This window comes from Equus caballus, chromosome 17 (assembly GCF_041296265.1).
Source record: "Equus caballus isolate H_3958 breed thoroughbred chromosome 17, TB-T2T, whole genome shotgun sequence".
NCBI classification, from domain to species: domain Eukaryota; kingdom Metazoa; phylum Chordata; class Mammalia; order Perissodactyla; family Equidae; genus Equus; species Equus caballus.
The window spans coordinates 70859138-70881721 of NC_091700.1; the positions used below are offsets into that span (position 1 = coordinate 70859138).

The 22584-nt window shown below is 41.9% G+C and overlaps 1 protein-coding gene across 2 annotated transcripts in view; it reads left to right on the plus strand.

The window, feature by feature from the left end:
- The first annotated feature begins 21133 nt into the window (after window positions 1-21133).
- The window catches only part of SLAIN1 (SLAIN motif family member 1), a 56416-nt gene continuing 54965 nt past the window's right edge, over window positions 21134-22584 (plus strand). Inside the window, exon 1 of one of the 2 annotated variants that reach the window (XM_023621712.2) lies at window positions 21134-21944. In XM_023621712.2, coding sequence (XP_023477480.1) covers window positions 21328-21944 — 617 coding nt within the window. In that variant the 5' untranslated portion in view covers window positions 21134-21327. The remainder of the gene's footprint in view (window positions 21945-22584) is intronic. The other variant, XM_023621713.2, reaches the window with a different exon arrangement.

The following is a 22584-nucleotide window of genomic DNA, read 5'->3' on the forward strand; positions in this document are numbered from 1 at the left end:
AAAGGAATGAGCTATCAAATCTGCAGAAACATAGGTACTTCTTAAATGCGTATTGCTAAATGAATAAAGCCAGCCTGAAAAAGGCTCCATTCTGTACGATTCCACTTATATGACATTCTGGAAAAGGCAAAACCATGGAGACAGTAAGCAGACCAGTGATTGCTGGGGGTTCAAGGGGAGTGGGGCTGGGGAGATGGAGAGTTGAATAGGTGAAGTACAGGGAATTTTTTAGTGCAATGAACCTATTCTATATAATACTGCAGTGGTGAATACATGATACTATGCATTTGTCAAAACCTGTAGGACTTTACAGTAGAAATGAACCTTAACGTACACAAATTTAAAATCTTATTTAGGGGGCTGGCCCCGTGGCTGAGTGGTTAAGTTCCTGTGCTCCACTTTGGCGTCCCAGGATTTCACCAGTTCTGATCCTGGCCTGGGACCTAGCATGGCTCATCAAGCCATGCTGAGGTGGTGTCCCACATAGCAGAGCTGGAAGGAACTAAACTAGAATCTACAACTAGGTACTGGGGGGCTTTGGGGAGAAAGAAAAAAAATCTGATTTAGGTGGTCAGGGGCAGGGCATCCCTGGATGGAATGCGGAATGTGACAGATGCATCTAACCGCTCTGCAAATGTATGTGACAGTTTCGCTAAAGGGGGGGAGGGGAAAAGGTGCTGACCTGAGTAACTTTGGAAATGAGTGGATTGTGTGTTGATTCTCAGCCTCCTTGGGAGCTTCCTGGGTGAAATCTGAAACTGCCCACCCCCCTCGGGCCCCCCCCAACCCGTGTGTGGAGGGCAGGGAGAGATCAAAGAAAGATGCAGATCACTCCAGATGGGTAGGTGGCAGTTTTAAAAAGCAAGGGAACTTAGGCTTGTGTTGGGCCATGGCAAGACGAATAGATCTCCGCGCCAGCCCGCCAGAATCTTAAAAGTTTATATGGAGTTAAAAGTTATACGGAGGCCTTAACGAGGTTCAGTCACATACACAGTCCAGAGTCACATCATCACATTACTCTCTCAAGGTTGTATCCTTGGGGCAGCTTCTGGGAGCAGGGAAGGCAAGCAGAATGCACATTCCAAAGACAGAGGAGGGGTCAGGAGCCTCCAATTGCCCAGGTCAAGCTGACGGGTCAAACCAGCAGTCATGTCCTCTCCATGACCTCCTGCAACACTGTGTAAGACTGAAGACAAAAGTAACTGTACACGAACGCTGTACTCTAGCTGATAAAGTTGTTTTTCATGGGGTACAGATTAACAACTCTGAAAACACTGTATATGTATACTGGAATTGAACAATTAAGTACATAGACAGTGGATGGTCAGACCCAGATTTCTCACAGTTGGAGTGAGAGGTTACAGATAAGCAAGGGGAGGAGACTAGAATGATTCATGTGGTGATGGATAACAGTTGGAGACATCACTATGAATTCATGTTTAGTTTAATACATATACAGATGGTTACATATAGAAATATTTATGGATATGTGCATATACATGGGTTATTGTTCACACATATTTTCTTGCTCTGTCAGCTGACAGAAGCTAGAAGCAATGAATCCAGGTCTTGATTTTTTTTTTTTTTTTTACCCTGCTTTTTCTCCCCAAATCCCACAGTACATAGTTGTATATTTAGTTGTGGGTCCTTCTAGTTGTGGCATGTGGGATGCTGCCTCAACATGGCCTAATGAGCGGTGCCACGTCCGCACCCAGAATCTGAACCAGTGAAACCCTGGGCTGCTGGAGGAGAGCGCTGGAAATTAACCACTCGGCCATGGGGCCGGCCCCTCCTGGCATCTTTGAACTTCCATCTCATTACATTTAAAAGAAGCAAGGACGGGTTTAGCCCAGAAAATGGTCTGATTTTGGCAGATACTAAGACATCTCCTCCTGGAGTGCTTTTCCCCAAGCTGGCTGCTTCTCATCATTCAGCTCTTGTTTGAAATATCATCTGAGAACATTATTTTTAAAACTATCTTTTCACCTAGTCACTGAGCTGGTGAACTTAACCACTGGGCCATGGGACCAGCCCCCGCCCCAGGTCTTGATTTTTAATACCATTCTCCAATAAAAGGTACCAAAGCTCCTTGGAGAAATGACTGGTTATAGAACTGGGACAGGATGTACATAAAATGAACCTGGAGCATCTCTGGGCTGGCCCGGTTGTGCAGCAGTTAAGTTTGCACATTCCGCTTCGGTGGCCCAGGTTTCGGATCCTGGGTGCAGACCTACACACCACTTATCAAGCTATGCTGCGGCAGGTGTCCCACATATAAAGTAGAGGAAGATAGGCATGCATGTTATCTCAGGGCCAGTCTTCCTCAGCAAAAAGTGGAGAATTGGTGGCAGATGTTAGCTCAGGGCTAATCTTCCTCAAAAAAAAAAAAAAAAGAACCTGGAGTACCTTCTAGTGCCAGAAAATAAGGAAGTGCTCAAACACACACGTGCACACACATATACACACAAAATGATGTGAATACACCAAAGGGATGTAGGAGTCAACTGAAAGAGCTCTCAATGGCCAAAGCTGGAACAGTTTGACCGACTACATAATGTAGTACTGAATTACAACTCAAAGTATAAAATAAAGATCTATGAATCCTTGCTGGTATAATTAAATGATTGAACAAATGAATGATGGAGGAGACAATCTCCCATGCAGAAGAATTCCAGATACCTTATAAAACTACTCCATCCTCAAGGAGGTAGAATATAACTTTTCACTTCTTGTGTGGGCTGCACGGTGGCTTCCTTCCAGAGGACAGTATGGGATGGGGAAAAAGTAACTTTACAGGGGAGAGACCTGGCAAACACTGCCTCAGACAAGATATCAAGATTAACATCAACAATAATAAATCTTATTTCTAGCATGTACTTGATAGGATGTGCTAAAAATGGCACAATATCTCTGTAATCTTATTCCCCAAAACTCCAAACTCCATTCTAATCTTGAGAAAAAATGAGACATATCTTAATTGAGGGGGGTCAATACTCCTCAAAACTGTCAAAGTCATCAAAAATAAGAAAATCTGAGAAATTGTCACAGCCAAGAAGAGCCTAAGGACGCATGATAACTAAATGTAACATGGTTTCTGGGTGAGATCCTGGAACAAAAAAAAGGTTGTTAAGTGAAAACTAAAGAATTTTGAATAAAATATATGCTTTAGTTTTGGTTTTTACTTCTTTTTCTTTCTTTTTAAGACAAGGAGACTGCCACATGCAGTGCCTTGTTTGGATGTGTCTGGAGTCTTGGAAGCTTGACTGCCTTCCCTATGTTCTCCTACAAACGGACCTTGAGATCGTGTTTGGAAGTTCTAGCAGGGAGCGCAGCTACTCATATACCTTTGACCGAAGAACAGTCCTCCTCCAACGGAGAAGGTCATTCTCTTCGACCGAGTGCACAGCTTTGGGAGGGACGCACATGGAGCAGTGAGGGAGGAAGGGGACACCTGCCTAGCCAGCCAGATCAACCATATCAACCCTGGCAATCAATGGGGTGACAGATGTCACAGCCAGATTGCCCTCACATCCAAGGCTTTAGTTTATAATTGATTCATTAGTTGTGATAAATGTACCATACTAATGTAGGATGTTAATAATAGGTAAAACTTTGTGTGAGCTATATGGGAAATCTGTACTATCTTCACAATTCTTCAGTATGCCGAAAACTACTCTAAAATATAAATTTTTTCAATAAATTGAATTGAGAAGTTCATATTAAAATCCTATTCTATCTCACTAACGCTGGGCATGGAAACACTGTCAAATGATAGATATGGTGTTAAGAGTACAGTGTAAGCTGCTAGAACAATGAGATCCAGAAAGAGAGGGGTTCCAAACATACAGAAATTTATTTTTCTCTCACGTAACAACCCAGGAAAGGTGAGCAGATCTGATCTGAGGTCACCTAGGGATGCTGGTTCCTTCTGTCTTGTTGCCCCACCCTCCCCTAGGAGACTACTTTTACTGCAAGACCCAAGCAGGCTCATCAGCGCTGCTTCCTTTTTCCAGCACACAGGAAAGAGAGAGTGGAAGCGGCCACCTTCTTTTTTTTTTTTTTTTTCCTTTTTCTCCCCAAAGCCCCCCGGTACATAGTTGTATATTCTTCGTTGTGGGTCCTTCTAGTTGTGGTATGTGGGACGCTGCCTCAGCGTGGTCTGATGAGCAGTGCCATGTCCGCGCCCAGGATTCGAACCGACGAAACATTGGGCCGCCTGCAGCGGAGCGCGCGAACTTAACCACTCGGCCACGGGGCCAGCCCCAGCCACCTTCCTTTTTAAAGATGTGACACAAAAGTTACACACATCACTTCTACTCGTATCCCTTTTGAAATTTCTTGGGACTCATGGCTAGGCGGATTGCACGAAAGGATGAAACGTAATCTCTAGCCATGAGTCTCAATTAAATTCGAAGGGCTTCTATTACTAAGGGAAGAAGGGAGGATGGATATTGGGAACAAAGAGTAGTATCTATTGTAAGTCTGTTCTTCTGGCTACCTGCTCAAGTATGCAAGCGCGCCTTTCTTCCCACACACACAACACCTCCCTCAAGGGGGTGCATTCCTAAGTCCCATTCACTTATTCACCCAGTTCCAGGGCCAGGAATTCCGATTGACTCTCAGTGCCCTCTGTCAGGTCCTGACCTGACTCCTCCAGTGCAGGGACCTATAAATGGAAAGAGGAGTTGCATATCCCCCCAGGCATCCAATAAACAATGTGGAGTGGGAACAGGGTAATCACAACTAAAACTCTCATTCAGAAAAGGGAAGAATGGGACACACAGTGGTCAGTGGTCTGTGGCAGGTAACAGCATTTGCTGGGCAGCAATTTTGAAAAGTCCCCTCCAGTATTGAGTTCCTTGATTTGACCTGGTTCTGCTCTCTAAGAGGAACTCCATTGTCCATTATCCACAAGGGTCATATCTGAACCATTTGGAGGTATGGACTTAGAGGCAAAGGGGTTGCTTCAGGGTTGGGGGGATGGCAAACCATCATAGACTTCAATAAGCCTGGGTTATGTTTTATTTTTCAGCAGAACAATTTGTTCAAAAATTAATAGGCTTCCATTCTATTTGCTTCTAGTTAGTTCCATACGAAAGTAACTTTAGCAAGCGCCTTGCATGGTCATAGTTCTGTCTGCAGATTCCCCTCTCCTATTTACTGTCCTCTGTGCTAGGCTCCTCCCTCTCTCCTTTAATTAAATGATTTTTGCAGTTGAATTGATTCCCATTGTCTGGGGAAGAGCATTTAATGGAAGGCCCTGGCACAATTTCTGAGAGACAATGATATCTCTTGCTGTTTCTCAGAAAGTTGCAGTTGGCTTTTCTAACTTGGTTAAGCCCTCAGTCACCAGACTCAGTTAAATCACAGGTTTCAGACAGGGCAGAACCGAAATGTTTAAGCATTTCTGCTTGCAAACTGGCTGCTTTATGGCTTACTTAATCTCCTTCTTGGTATCTTGTTAAATGCAGTAAGGAGCAGCCAACATATACCAGTATTCCAAGTTTTTCCAATCTCTTCTAGAATCATGGGCTCCGTAGTTAAGGTAAGTGAGAACTTTGCTAAATGTTTTGCCGTGGCATAACAAGGGTCATGAAATTTCCAGTCTACAGTATTTATTTCCTCCTTCCCTATTACACAAGTAATTAGCCAATACCGCATGTTTTAGCTTTTGTTTGATAACACCCTATTTCTAGTAGCAGTTTCTAAATAAGTTAGGACACAACTAAGTGGCTGTCACAAAGAACCTCTAAAATACAGTAGCTTGAACAACAGATATCTTTTTTCCCTTTCTCATAGCAAGACAGAAGTAAGCTTTGTCCATGGAATTCAGTAGAGCATATTGTTGTAGTACCATCCTCTACTATCTCATGATCAAAGCTGACTCACCAGCTCCATAACTGTGCCCCTGCCTGAGGGATGAGGATAAGAAAGGATGTGATGAAGAAGCTGCTCCCATTCCTGTCCCTCATGTGCAATTGGCCTTTCATAGCCCATTGGCCATGCTTAACTACAAGGGAGGCTGTGAAATGTCGTTCCTAGCACGCGCCTGTTAACACATGCTGTGGTTTCTGTTGTTAAAGGACGATGGAGAAACGGATTGTAGGAGTGGGTTGTAGTCTTGGCACAGGGCCCTCTGAGCTGGGATTCCTGACCTGTCCCCTGTGATAGCTTATCAGTGGATGGTAGCTCAGGGTCTCCTACAAAGCAGCTCTCTGTATACAAAGACATTGCGAACGAACCTTCCAGTCATTTTTAATAACATCTTTTCCTGACGAACACAGGATTTGAGATCTCTGTGGTCATTTGAGTATGATTCTGGCCCCATGCCCTCAATTTACGGGATCTGGAGATGAAGAGTCCTGGACAGAACTGAGTCCCTGAACAGTTCCGTGATATAGACAGTTTGTCAGTGGCAAAGCTAGGATTGGGAACCAGCACGCTGAAGTCTCTTTCACTAAATACGGAGTTTTAAAATGAATACAATAATCTAAAAATGATCTCACCAGAATAGAACACAGTGACAGACTAAGCCTCACATGCCAGTCTCTTATTTAGATAATTCAGTATTTTATTAACTTTTAGAATTGCAATGACACACTGCTAACTCCTACTTAACTTGTGGTTTTTATGATTCTGGATCAATTTATGCCATACGTTTGCAAGATAAGTCCTGTTCTAGCTTACGTTTGTATAGATTTCCTCTTTCATGAGTTCCTTTTTGTACTTTGCATGTGTCACTGTTGAATTAGTTGAATTTACAGTCTTTTTAGATCCCATTTAACATGAGATGCTTTAAAGAATCAAACTCTGGGACAAAATAAAAATTTTACTAAAGTTAACATGTATTATATCCATCATATGCCCCCAATTTATTATATTTATCATGATTTAAAAAGATTAGGATTTACTCATTTAACAGCCATATTATTTTCCATATTTTGCTATTTTAAGTATTTCTTCTGGAAGTATAGCTTATTGGTCTACATTTTTAGACTAGTTCCTCCTAAATGTGGTTCACTTTTTTTTTTTTGGATTCTTTCTTTTTTTTTTTTTTTTTTTGAGGCAGATTAGCCCTAAGCTAACATCTACCGCCAATCCTCCTGTCTTTGCAGAGGAAGACTGGCCCCGAGCTAACATCCATACCCATCTTCCTCTACTTTATATGTGGGATGCTTGCTACAGCATGGCTTGACAAGCGGTGCATAGGTCTGCACCTGGGATCCAAACTGGTGAACCCCAGGCCACTGAAGTGGAATGTGTAAACTTAAGTGCTGTGCCACTGGGCCAGCCCCTGTGGTTCCCTTTTTTAATTTTAGGCTTTTCCATAAATACTTTCCCCTTATATTTGTGTGTAGAAATATATTTCACCATGCACTTTTGCAAAGTTTGTGGTCCCTGAGATCATCCTCACTTCTCACACTAACTGTGAGTTTGAGAGGTCTCCAAGATCACCATTCAGTTAGATAATTCGCTAGTATTCCCAGAACTTGGAAAAGCTGTTATACTCATTGTTATGAATATGGATTAACATCAGCCAAGGGAAGAGACACATAGGACAGTGTTCAGGAGGCACCAAGTTTCAGTTGTCCTCTCCCGGTGGATTTGTGTGGACTGTGCCTGTTTCTCACAGCACTGATGTGTGACAATACTCACTCAGTTGTGACAATAAGGGAAGTTCATCCCATCCTTGGTGTCCAGAGTTGCCATTGGTGTTCAGTCATGTAGACTTGTTTGGTGGCTCACATAGTTGACCTTACTCTCCAGCCCCTCCAGGTATAGAGCTGATACTGCAAAGCTTCCACCATCAAGCACATGGTTAGCATGGAGTATGTGGAGTGGTCCCAAGGCCCCCAGGTGAACAAAGTCACACTTAGCAGGCAGGTCATTCCAAGGACCTCCTAGGAGCCAAGGGCAAATGGTAAACCTCTCTTTGGGGAAGGGTAATCCTTTACTACACAACTTTCAAGTAAACAATAATGTAAGCCTTATAAATCCAGAGACACTTGGGGTTCAGTCCCATAACAGTGCTTCATTCAAGAAGCACAGTTCAACTCTTGAGATGTAATTAAGAAGAAGTCCATCTTTTACTAGTCACTCTCAAAAGACATTCAAGAAGATCCAAATACTTACTTCACATCCGCTTTTATTAAAATCCCCTTCTCTTCTCCTCAACCCTACCTCCCCTCCCCCCAAAAAAACCTCTTAAGCTCCCAGACTTCTTAATATTGCCTTCCTCCTTTTCTCTCTCCTTTTTCTCATCACATTATTCGAGAGATTAATTTAGGGTTAAATTCAGCACAAAATTATCCATTCCCTTTAGGAGGTAGGAAGAAGTGGAAAATTGGGCTTACCAATGCAGATTTTCTTTGACAGCCAGGGAACTGGGGAAAATTAAAGCATATGCCAATATTAATAATTTTTTCTGATACAATAATAGTAACTTCCACTCACCAGACACGAACTATGTTTTAGTCACTTTATATACATATTTCTAGATCTAATATCTCACCTTTTCAGAGATGTCACAGCTGGAAAAAATTCTCAACAATTCTAAGTGGAGGCAAAATCATTCAAGAAATACTGTAGTGAGCCAGCCCTGATGGCCTAGTGGTTAAAGTTTAGCAGGCTCTGCTTGAGCAGCCTGAGTTAGGTTCCCAGGTGCAGAACCACACTACTCATTTGTCAGTAGCTATGCTGTGGCACTGGCTCACATTAAAAAAAAATGAGGAAGATTGGCAACAGGTGTTGGCTAAGAACAAATCTTTCCCAGGATAAAAAAAAAAAAGAAAGAAATACTGTAGGAATATACTGCTGAAGTGCTTAATTCCATGATATCTTGGTTTTGTAAAGGAAATATATGCCACAGGAAGAAAAATTAAATATGTAACCATCAAAATATTCAGCTTCAAAGATTCCTTTTTTTTCTTTATTATTCTTTAGTCTTACGGTTGTCTTCTGTCTCAATATTGGATGGTTAATTTAGGGAGAAAAGGGAAAAAATCTTAGGATTCTAACAAATTTTAACAAACACAAAATCTTAAAATGCAGGCATATGTATGTATATTTCTCTCTTTCATAAGGTATTGACTTCTGTGTAAATCCAGTCAGTATGGAGATGCTTGCATCTGTTACAAAATTTCAATACACTTTCTTCAGTAGACCAAAATTAGCTAGCAAGAAACTTTTTCCACTATCTACGTGCCTTCACAATATCATCAATTCACTTGTTAAACTGCTCATCTACATGCTTCAGGATGAATTAAAACCAAATTTGAAATACGATTTATAGTTTACTCTTTTGGCAAAAGGAAGCAACAAACCTTCCCTTCCCACCTCCCTGACCCCTCCACTCTTCCATCCCACCCTACTTCCACTTACCTCCAGCCTCAGGAGACTGGTTCATGTAGCTAATACAGTATGCTTCCTACATTACAGTGACCATGCTTACATTTTTAAAACATGATGCAACATCATCAATATGTCTCCCAAATTAGCTATCATTCCTTAATCTCCTCAGATATCCAGGCAGTACTCACATTTCCCAAATTATGCTGTCCATCTTGTCTCTCCATTTAAGTTTGCTTGAGTGGGGATTCAGAAAGCTCTGTACGTTGCATTTGGTTAATACGATCTTATCTCTTTTGATCTATAAAGTCTTTCTCCTTTTTTTCTCTTGCCATTTTGTTCTCATAGAAGGAGAAGAAGGAAAAGGAGAAGGGGAGGAAAGAGAAGCAGAAGCTGTTTCCTTTATCTCGCAGAGTCTCCTGCAGTTTGCATTTTCATTTTGTTTTGTTTTATTCATGTTTCTCAGCCCTTGTATTTCTACGTCTCGAGATGTGGTCAAGTTCAGGTTTGGTGGTGGTGGTGGCGTGTGTATGCCTGTGTATGTGCAGACCACTTAAAAAGTGACATTTGGTATTTGCATCAGAGGCACATAATATCTTTGATTTTGTTGTCTTAGCAATTAACTAGGGATCGCAAAGTATGCTGTTTCATTTGATTTTTCCTTTTTCATTTATTAGCCAGAACACATCTATAAAAATGTACTTTCACTCATCAACAATTCGGTTACCCTGAATTTGCGTAGCAAACACAGAATAAAGGATTTATCCTTTATTTACTAGTTTTCAAAATGATAATTCAAAGCCCTAGTATTCCCCAAAGATGATCCGTGTGTTTGACTATCATTTTGAACTCATGGATTTAAATGTATTTGATGTGTTTCAAGCCATGGCAGTTATTGTCCTTACTGACACATAAGTCATCTCGTCTTTGGACAATGGGTGCTATTCAAGTTGGCTCCTGAGTCCTTTTGACACAGTCCTACAGCCGTTGATAAAAATTTTCTGGCTCATCTAGTATATTTCCTACCTTAAACCTCCAATCAGCACTTTTTTTCAAGAACTCTGGTCTGTTTTTGTGGAAAATGATATTTAAAGACCTAAATCTAGGCACAAGGCTTACTCATTGTTGTTGGGTTGGTCAATATCTCTAGGCCATTTCAGTGTATAGTGCTAAACATAGTTAATTTTTATCTAAAAAATACAAATGAATTTACACTAATATTCCAATTTAATTCAATTCAATTCAGGATTATAAAGTTAAACTCATTGATTTTGGTGATTATCTCTTTTCTCCCATGCCATTAATACTAGTTCTCAACAACACACACATAACGCCCATAGTGCACACATCACAGTCTCAAAATAACCATTTAAACGCCACTACCAACAACATATTTCTAGTAACTTCTTCAACTAAAATAAAAGTACTCTAGGATAAGGATGGAATCTGAAATACAGATCATTCTTTCTTCAGCAAAGACTAATTGCATGGCTTAGACACATTTACTTGGTGTTACTTAAGATCTGTATAAAAATGTTCAAGTACTGTACATGTGAAAGCCCAGCTCAGGAGGATGGTAGAATTTTCTCCTCAGAATTAACACCTTGTAATTCAAATGAATCACAAGAATGTCTATAACTAATTCTTATCTCTGCTGTGTATTAACCAGAAGCCTAACATATTTGCAGAGAAACTCTCTTGTAATGTGACAAGACTCACAATGAGTTGATCTCCCTCCATGAGAAAGGCACAGTAGGGGTCAAGCCATACCCGATTACACCATGGTTCTGTCTGGTATCCTCAAACAGTTCCCATGGCCACTGGGAAGCACTGAAGTAGCAGATGGTAAATTTAAAAGAACAGCTTTTTAAAATTTAAAACATATCCAAATGTAAACCCCCTCCTCTTCTCCATTCCACTCTTTGCCAAAAAAGGAGAGAAAAACATCACAAGTATGATTCTGAGATGTTTATTTTAGAAGTATCATTTATCCCAAGTTTCAAAACCCATTACAACTCATATTAAACAGTGGCTTTTTTGTAAGCCAATGCCTCATTTTTATCAGCTTTTCCTGGCTGATGACCTGTATGTGGAAACAAGAGTTATGAGACTATAATTTCTAGGAGGCAGAAGCAGAGCGGCAAGCTGCACCCACTGCCCAGTTGACTCTTATAGATTGATACAAAACATACCGCTACACCCGAATGAATGTGAAATTGTTTCATCTATCTCTTTATAAGAAACTGTTTTATGTAACTTATCTTCTAGTTTTTATACAGGAGAGAGATGTTTAAAGCCACTGTAGCTTTCTTTGAGCAGGGATGGGGCATGCTGATTAAATGGTACAGTGGGGGCCAGCCCCGTGGCTGAGTGGTTAAGTTTGCATGCTCCACTCCCGCAGCCCAGGGTTTCACAGGTTCCGATCCTGGGCACGGACACGTCACGGCTCGTCAGGCCACGTTGAGGCGGCATCCCACATGCCAGAACTGGAAGGACCCACAACTAGAATGTACATCCATGTACTGGGGGGATTTGGGGAGGAAAAAAAAGATTGACAACGGTTGTTAGTTTAGCTGCCAATCTTTAAAAAAATGGTACAGTGTACAGGGCACTGGAGGCTACCGGAGCTGTGACCTGCAGAGAGAGGTAGTACACGCTCAGATGGGTACTGCAGACTGGGGTGATGATGCACTGTTTAGTTTAGTTTGTTTTTTTTTTAAGCAGATAATCAAAGAACGTAGACTTCTTATCAAAATGACATTCAAAGTTCACCCTTTGAGCCACCCACAGACTCCACATCCAAACATATAACAATGGGAGAGAAACATAATCCTTTTTATGGACCAGGGACTGAAGAGAAGTGTGGGACTGAAGCCACAGAACTGCAAGTCTCAGTATCAGGTATGGTGGAGACAGTGGGGATACAGGTACCCAGCACCACAGAGAAGTAGGGTAGAGTAGGGTGCAGTGGGAGGAAATACTAAGGCCTTCACCCAGAAAATAGCAGACAGGTGAAGGGAAAGACAAACATTTGAAAGATCAATTAAGAGACACAAGATAGACTGATATGGAGATAGTTATAAATGAATGACACACACACACTCACAGAATCCCAGAAGAGAAAAGAGGAAAAGGCAGACACAACAAGCAGAGAGATAAAAACTGAGAATTTGCAGAGTTGATGAAAGACATGGGCTGTCAGATTGAGGGTACACTCCAGATAAATAAAAGTAAATGCACAACTAGACACATTAAAATAAAACAGCAACACACAAGGATATTCCTAAAATTGACCAGGGAGAAAAGACAGATTACCTACAATGAGGCTTCTTATTATCAGTATTTGCCAAAAGAAAGAAAATCATATCTTCAAAGTTCTTAAGGAAAATATCTGTCCATCCAGAATTTCACATCCAGCTAACGCTTGTTCAAGGATGAGAATGAAAAATATTTTGCTACAGACTCTTACTGAAAAAAAAGGCAAATCCTCAATTTCAGAAGAAGGAAATAGACTCAGAGTTAAGAGAAAGATAACAGAAAAAACAATGAAAGTATAAATTAGTTTTTTTGAAAAGTTTGCAATTCAATATTTAATTTTAAAATAACTATGTGTGCATGAGTGTGTGCTAAAAATAGATGAAACTAAAACTCTAAGCAACAATAACAAGGATTCTGAGGCAGCAGTGCTCAATACATTCAAAGCCCTTGTCCTATTTGTACAAGGAAATAAATTGAAATTTCGTTAGAAAAATTTCTAGTTGAATGTGAATCTTAAAAATTTAAGGGTAAGTGCAAAATGACAGAAATAAAACCCATAGCTTCTAGATCAGCAGAGGGAAAAAAACGAAATATGAAAACGTATGAATTCAAGAAAATGTAGAAAAGAGGAAGAAAAAGGAAAAAAGAATGAACAGAAAATTTAAAACATTAGGATAGAAATAAGTCCAGAAATATCAATAATCACAATAAACGAATTCACTTAATAAATAACAGAGACCCTCAGAATGGATGGTAAAACAAAATCCAGCTGTATGTACCTTATGTAAATCACTTCTAAAACCGAGCAACAGAGAAAGATCAGAAGATAAAAAATGCTACCTGAAAGAAAGCTGGTATAGCAACATTGATATTATTAATGTTAAGCGAAATACATTTTAAGGCAAAAAAGCGTTAAAAAGGATGAAGGGAACATTACATAATAATAAATGGAACACTTCACAATAAAGATATAAATCATGAACATGTATGCATAAAATATATAAAATAAATATATATATTTATACATACATTATCAACTGGACATTTAAACACTTTTCTATTAGTAACTGATAGGTAAGTGAGACTATAGAAGATTTGAATAACATCAATAAGCAACTTGATTTCAAGTAAATATACATGAATTATATATTTTTATAAATATTGTGTTTAGATAAATGCCATATATTTATATAAATTATATATGTGTGCATGTATCCTGCACCTAACAAATAGAATATATACATACTATTCAAGTATGCCTGGAATATTTCCAAATATTAGCAGTATACTAGGGTACAAAGAAAATCTCATCAAATTTCAGTGAAGCAAAGTGAAATAAGTCAGAGAGAGGCAAATACTATATGATCTTACTTATATGTGGAACCTAAAAAAAAAAACACACCAAAAAGCTGAACTCATAGATACAGAGAACAGATCAGTGGTTGCCAGAGGCAGGGAGTGGGGTGGGTGGAATGGGTGAAGGCAGTCCAAAGGCACAAACTTCCAGTTACAACACAAATAAATCCTGGGGATGTAATGGACAGCGTGGTGACTATAGTTAACAGTACTCTTATCGTATATTTGAAAGTTGCTAAGAGAGTTGATCTTAAAAGTTCTCATCACGAGAAAAAAAAAATTGTAATGATGTGTGGTGATGGATGTTAACTACATTTATTGTGGTATCATTTTGCAATATGCACAATATTGAATCACTATGTTGTAGCTAATATAATATGTTGATTATATCTCAATAAAACAATTTCAATGAATCAGATTTACATACACCATGATCTCTCATCACAATGCCATTAAATTAGGAATCAATAGTAAAAGGTGATGAAAAAAGCATATATATAAACAAACAAAAATTGTGTTTTTAAATTACAGATGAGCAGAAGACACAATCACGGTGAATTTACAGTCAAACAAAGGAAGGAGATTCCAAAAGTGATGGGAATCAGCCAAAATATTTAAGATAAATCTAATCCTTAAGTCTATTTAGTAGCAGGAAACATTTACATGGAAGTGTACTATGTATAGTAGTAGCCTCTGCTGTTCACTAAATATTTCCAGTTCTTCTGGTCACATGGGATGACTGCATACCCTGTTGCCTTGAAGTTACAAGTAGTGATATGACTTGCTTTGGTCAATGAAATGTGAGTTGAAGAAGTTTTTGCTACTTTTTAGGCAGGAGCTTTATGAGCTAGTATTTGGTTGGCCAGGCCCTTTTTTCTTCCCTCGGCAATTCTAGAAGCATGGAGATGAAACCTCACTTAGCCTAGGTACCTGAGTAAGGACAATCTTCTGAGTCCCCCTCTGACTCTCTTCCTGTCTCTACACGTGCGGTGCAACAGCATCAAAGGGACACATTGCCACCATCTCATTTCCAAGTTAGGTTTCCAGTTATCCTCTGGATTTCTGTCTTCCCCAAGCTGAATGATTGCAGATTTCCTTCTTTGGAGCTGTATTTACAATCTGTTGGCCTAATCACCTAACGAGCCTGATTTTTAAGCATTGTGTTTTATTGTTTATTGTTTTCTCTGTCTCCAGTTTTTTAGTAGCATCTGGGAACTTTCAGACACTGTTTTTCACAGACTAATAAAAAGGGCTAACAAATACTGTCAAATAAAGCCTTGAGCCTGAAAACAGAGACTTTAAGTGGTTGTAAAGCTGGAAAACAGTCCTAGGAGTTAATTCCCCCATCCTACCCACCTGACTCTTCTTTAGTTACCAGAGAGCGTGCGATCATCTTTGAAGCTTTCTGGCATTCTGTTCTGGTGGAGGCAACCATATCTTTAATAAAGTATTTTCTGATAGTTGACACATATCTTCCTTTCTAAAACTAAACAAAAGATATTCCTGAAGATAAGAAATAGGCACATATCTGTAATCATGGTGACAATCCTTCAGTGACACGATTAGAATCATTGTCTTTGTGAAGGACCTAGGATGAGACACTACAGTTGAAACACAGATCACCCCTCTATGATATTACTTTTCTTTTCTGAAAATTCATTCTGTGCACAGACTGTGATTGGGCACTCACTGACAATTTGTTTGGAATACACTTATAGGAACTTCTCTGAGGGTATCTTCTAACTTCTAGAATGTGATGATTTGCCCAAGAGAATGAGGCGCTGTTTTCTCTGTGCTGCATTCCACTGCCACTTACTTTGATCCCAAGAGTCATGTCCTTGTAGCTGTGCCAGTGCCTTGAAGGAGAACTAAAGGATCCACACTCATAGGAGGGCTGGTCACCCTGTCCTGTCACACAGACTTTCAAATGATTTCTGACTTTGGTTTGCAACACTCCAGTGTGACTGCAATTTTTTGCAAGGGAGTTTTATAAAAGCTCTGGGAATTATCAAAGTAAATAACCCTTTTGAATTCAAGAAAGAAAACTCTACCACATTGACTTTTACGATGAGAGAAACATTTGAGGAAAACAAGAAAATAGATTGTTCTAAATCCAAATACTTTCAAAAGCACTAGAGTAGCCATCCAGTGTGGTCGTAGTGCAAAGTACCAATTCTGCCAGCAAGATTCAAATCATACCAGATTCATTTTGTTCTTACAAAGTTAACAAATTTCGAAAAAAAAATTTAAAGATCATTTTCAGTATGACATTATCCTTCAAGGTTTAAGTGATTTTCACACTTACTTTCAAGAAGGGAAAACCTTGTTCAAAAATGTCTACTATCTGTTTTGGGTAAATATGTTTCAGATTTTGAAAAAAGTTTCTGAACATTTTTTTTACATTTTTGAATTTTAAAATACCTCCAAAACCATTATGGGATCTGTTCAGTTCCAACATAGGCTGTTAGAGTGGTATTCACATTCGAAGAATCCAAATAGCTAGAGATGCAAAACAAAGCAGTGATAGTTTATGCTGTTCTGTCATCTGCACAAAAATAAGCATTGAATGAATAGCCATTGTACTCTCAGAACTGTTGTACCAGCACTGGCAACTTTGTTGATCTTGGAAACCAACTGTTTTCTAATCTGTGCTTGGTGACTTTTGAAGTCTCAGTAATATTTGCTTGTTAATGAATCTGACTTTGTTCAAGACATTCCTGGCTATTGATTTTGCATCAGTCAATAGTTTTTATTGATAAGCCACCAAGACCAGAGCACAATATTCTGCTAGGTGCTGCTGAAGACCAGAAAAGAGATCTGCAGTCTACAAGTTGGATTCTCAAGGCAGAAGGCCTAGCTTCAAATCCTGGCTCTGCCACTTATTGGCTGGGTAACTTGGGCAGATTGTCTGACCTCTTGGTGCCTCAGTTTCCTCATTTATAAAACAGGAGTAATAATAGAACCTACCCCAAAGGGTTGTTTGATGATCGAATGAGTTAATACAAGTAAACAGCTTAGGGCAGTTGCTGGCATTTAGAAAGCACCAATAGCTGCTATTAGGAGATAAAAAGTTTCATTCTAATGAGAGTGGCAGATATGCGAGCTATTCATAAAAACAAATCAAAGTGACCACAGAGGAAGCAATACTGACTAGAAATTAGAGCTGGTGCTGTATCCTAGCTCTACTGTTGCTTTGATACATCTGATATCCAGTCTGACGATTGAATATCACAGTACCCACCCCAGTGCCTCACAGCTTCATAAAGAGAACTGAATGAAAAGATGGACGCTTTCTACGTAAAGTCTTCCCTCAATTTTTAGCCAAAACTAATCGCTCCTTCTTGGGCACTCCCTATGCTGTTGACTTGTGTTTTCATCACGATACTTATTACTCTAAGACTCATACTATAGTTAGTTGTTTGTTTCTTTTTCTAACTAGATAAAGTCTTGGTGGGGGAGTCACTGTCTTACTTTAAAAAAATCATCTAGCATTGTGACTTGAGCATAATAGACATGTAATAAGTGTTTATTAAAAAGGGCCCTGACAAGTATAGCTTGCCAGATAAACAGAATTATTACTATTAGTGCCATTGCAGCTACTACTCTATGTGACTTTACCGGGTATAATTACATGGGTTGTTGGCATGAATTTGAGGAGTAGAGTTGGGTGGGGTCGAATGGAGCAACCTACACTGGGATTATTACATAAATCTCAGCTGCATGTGTTTTGTTTTCTCTGTATTATCCCCTTACATGAAAACACATATATCAGATGCAGCAAGTAGTTTTCTAACTTTTCGTTGGGTTACATGTGAAATAATCAATTCTTATGGGGTCTGCAAAAAGCCTTCTAACCCTCCTGTGTTGTTACCATGTGATAAACGAGTCTTACGGAAATAGCTAATTAGGTTCTTGTCTAAGTTCCAGCTAGAACTTGGGGATACATTTATTTGTTCATCTATTCTTAAAAAAAACATTTTGATGTTTCTTTGCTATGGGCCTGACACTGTGCTAGGCATTGCACAAGGGCAGTGGGGACCCACAGTATTCAGGTCTATTCTTGGTGGATAAACAGAAATCTGCACTAAGGGGCAAAAAAATGCAAACACTGTAGTCCATCTGATTTAACTTGAAAACACATTTGGGGATCTTTGATCTTAGTTTAACATATTAGGTGCTTTTGTCTTCTTGCAGGAATTGGATCTAGCAACTTGAATGAACGTAGTACTCATATTAGGGTTTGTCCAATGTACTGATTGAAAATCTACTTTAAAACATATGGGGCTTACTCTTAGAGGCATTTTACTCTAAGACAAATGTACAAGGAGAACAGCTAGGCCCCTAGAAACTGTACTGAGAACTGTTGTCATTTTCATGACTGAACTTGGGCAAGTAACCTAACCTTGTTACCTCATCTGTAAAACTAGGATAATAACAGGCTGTTCCTAGATTTCCTTGGAGAATTACATTTACAAAATCAAGAAGAAACTATGTTGCTTTTGCAATTCTGTGGCTGGATCGATTTGATGTCTGTAGATCCTGTTACAGGTATATGTGAAACACACAAATAAAAATAAGTTTATTTTCTCTCTTAAAATTCACTAGAGTGACCGTAGTTCTGAAGTATAAAGGATGGGGCACATTGGAGAAATACACACTTTTTCATCTGGTTTTGAATGTGTGAAATATGGACGTTTCTCATCAGTTTATTGTGTTTCAAATGCACCCTGAAAGCATAACATTTTTAATGAGACATGCACTTTCATTTTTCATATCTTCTTTGCAAACCTCTGAAATCACCTGATGTACTTCATTCAAAATAAAAATCTCTTAAAATTGAGCAACTACGCATGCAGTTTCTTTCAAAACCTAAAGCTTACAAATTTGCATCAAAATAAAAAATCAAGACTGCTTAATTAAAGCCTTGACACCATCAACCTCTTTAATTATGTGTTAAAAAGACTGGCATCCTGGGGACACCAACTTAAAATCTGTGCACTTTGAGGGTCTCTGGTGTGTGTACATGTGTAATTCACAGGAGGGGGAAAAAGAGATGCTTTAATAGAAAAGAAAGAAATGATTTAAAATTTCACTTGACGCGAATCATTTCCCACTTTTAAAACAGGAAGAGGGCAAATTTGTCTTTTCAGAGGAAGAATACAGAATAGAAATTTAGAACAAAATGTTTCATCTCTTTTCTATGTCTAAATTTCAATGAATCTTTCTTTTTAAGCAACAAAGAGTTTTATAATAATTGTTACCTAGAAAACAGTTCTAAAGCGTGACTACTGTTGCTTGCATGTAGTCTATAGACCACATTGGGTAAATGGGGGAGGAGCAGGCTGCTTATTTCTGTCCTTCTCTAGAGTATATAAATTCTGTAGTAAAAATGACTGCTTTCCTTTACTTCTTAATTCTTGTTGACTTCGCTATTAGGGCCTATTCCCAATTTCTTTTGCTGATGTGGAACCCGGCTGCTCTTTGTTCTCATTGTGGCTGTCGTCTCCCTTTCTTTGTGTTGCAGGAAACTGCTACGCGCATCTGCCACTGAGCATGCGGAAAAATCTTTCAATAGATTCTTCTGTTAGGACTTTCAGTAGTATCACTCCACTTCTCCAGGTTTTAGTAATAACCAGAATATCCAGAAGATAGACCAAACCTCGGAAAGGTGATGGGTGATACAGGTGGTTGAGTGGTGGTCTAGCAAGCTGGGACACCAAATAGGAAGGTTTGGGGTAGTTACTACACATAGTTATCTAATTCATGGGAGCTCCCACCAAGCAAGTTAAATGCAGAACATCCACCCTACGCACAGAAGCCAGAGATATAAATTGACAACTGAGAAGACACAAGTGTTTCTGAGCAGAAAGGCACAGAGCCATATCTAAACCAATGGATACAATGTGCCAGCAGTTCCAGAGGGATGCGGTACATAGTCACAAAGATCGGAATGTAAAGTCCCTGAGCAGGGACCTTCGCTACATAGTATGTCATCTGGGGATGAGAACCAGTTGTGTGGACTTTTCTCATAATAACATCTCAGACTTTTCTCTGATTGTGTTAAACACTCAAAATGCTAGGTGAATATTAATTGAATCAAACAATTTAATTCTTCTGCTTAAAAGCACCCCCCACCCGCCCTTTTAAAAGCAGATTTGCCAATGGTTTCCAAAAGACGTAAGAAAGAGCAGGTTCGGCAGAGAGATTAGGGATATTGGGGCAGAGTTTCGGGGTTTTTCTGTCCCCCCTCCCTGCAGTAAGTCTGACCTCAATAGCTTGTAAATTATTAAACAGATGGAGCACTATACAATTTTACTCATGTTTCTCCCACAACGATTTTGCCTGTTTTGTTCACTGCTTGCATGGCCAAGTCTTAGAATGATGTCTGGCACAAGAGTTCGGTGCTCAAAGATCTTTTGTTTAATGAATGTATGAATATATATAATATGAAAAAATGCTCCTTTTATTGGGGCAAACATTGGTGGTAACAGAATAGTTCAAATTTGACTATTTTACAATAAAGTGAACACTTGGCTCTTTAGCATCTGGCCACTCTCCCCCTCTTAGTGAGGGATTTCTTCTTTTTCCTTGGCCTCTCGAGAGGACTCCCACCATTTTGTTTCTGTATTACCAAGTAGTGGATTAATAGCACCGTCTCAAAGCCTTTTTCTTCCACATATTTACTTTTCGGTTCTTAGGATAATGTTCCCCGGCCTTTTGGTTCTCTATAAGTTTCATTGCCAGTGGCCAGCGGATAAGGTCGTTAAGCATAACAGCGCCCGCGGAAGAGAGCAAACTAGCGGGCACTAGGCGCACCGCTCCAGGGCAGGCACCTGCCGCGGGGTCTTTGGAGCTCCGCCCCCGGCTCGGAGCCGCGCTCAACTCGCCCTCTCCGCAGCAGCCGGAGGAAGCGCCTCTGGCGGGAAAGTTCAGGCCGGGTCCAATCAGGCACCTGGGATTATGTAGCGTGGGCGGGGGCAGCGGCCCCAGGACCCCAGGCTGCGCAGCCTGCCCCGCCCCTCCGCAGTGCCTCAGCCCCAGGCAGGTCCTCTGCCCCCGGCCCCGCCCACCGGGCGCCCGCGCCCCGCCCCGCCCCGCCCCGGGGCCGCGGCTAAAACCCGGAGCCGACGCGGCGCCCAGGGGACTGGAGGGACGCTCTGAGCATGTGCAGAGCGGCTCGGCGGCGACTGCCTCAGCCCGAGGCGAGGGCCCAGTGCTGATGCGCAAAGCCGGCTCGCTCTCAGTCCCGGCGTAGTCGGGCCCGCGGGCCGGGGCGGCAGGAGAGAAGCTGTAGCCTTCCCGCGGTCCGAAGAGCCCGCGCGGCGGCGCGCACCCCCGGCGGCCACGGAGCCCTGGGGACCCACGATGATGGCGGAGCAGGTGAAATGCGCCTCGGCGGGGGGCGGCTCCGGAGCGGGCTCCGGGCCGGTGGTGAACGCGGAGCTGGAGGTGAAGAAGCTGCAGGAGCTGGTGCGCAAGCTGGAGAAGCAGAACGAGCAGCTGCGGAGCCGGGCGGCCAGCGCGGCCGCCGCCCCGCACCTGCTGCTGCTGCCGCCACCGCCGCCCGCCGCGCCGCCCCCTGCAGGGGCCTGCAGCCCGTTGGGTCCACGGAGCCCCCCAGCCGCCGCCGCCGCCTCGGGGAGCCCCCTGGGGCTCGGGCTGGCGCTGGGTGCCGGGGGCGGCGGCGGCAGCGGCGGCTCCAGCCCCGCGTTCTCGGGGACCTACTGCCTGCCCAGCCCGGCGCCCTCCCTGCTCTGCAGCCTGGCGCAGCCCCCCGAGGCGCCCTTCGTCTACTTCAAGCCGGCGGCGGGTTTCTTCGGCGCGGGCGGCGGCGGGCCGGAGCCGGGGGGCGCGGGGACCCCGCCGGGGGTCGCCGCCGCGCCGCCCTCGCCACCCCCGCCGCCCCCCACGCTGCTGGACGAGGTGGAGCCGCTGGACCTGGAGAGCGTGGCCGCCTGGCGGGACGAGGACGACTACACCTGGTACTGCCGCGCTCCGCTCCCGCCCCAGGACCCGCGACCCGGAGACCCCGGGAGGGCGTGGGCAGGAAGGGAGAGGGGACCTCGCCTTTGCCCCCGGACATGGTGGCCTGGCAGGTGGCGAGCTGGGCGACGAGCGGGGGCTTGTCACGAGGGCGGAAACCTCTTTTCTAATAGCTCAGGCTGACCCAGTTGGAGATGAACGGGTCCTCTCCATCTCCTGTGTTCTGCTGTTTGCTGATTATTGGGTCCCAAGGTCCTCGTTATCATTAACTGCAAAATCCATGCTATCTTTTTGTGGCTCAGTCCTGCGCTTTTTCCCAATCTTTTTTGGAAGTGGCGGGGGATGGGTAGAGGTTGGCCTCCGCCTGCGACGTTACTGTGCTTTCCTCTCAAACGAACGCTGGACAGGATTTGCGTGTTGTCCCTCTTCCTGTGGCATCTCAAGCCGCCTGGTGAATCGGATCGATGTCTCCTTGGAGATGCGTTCTTGTGGTTTGAGTTGTGCAGTTGTGTGTCCTCATTCGCTGCATTTTCTCTGACAGCTTCTCGTTTGAGAGACTGGCTTTTTAAAATGTGCTGAGCTCACTGGCTTTTCCATCAGTGATGATGTAAAAGATGAGGGCTTTTCAGAGAATGGAGT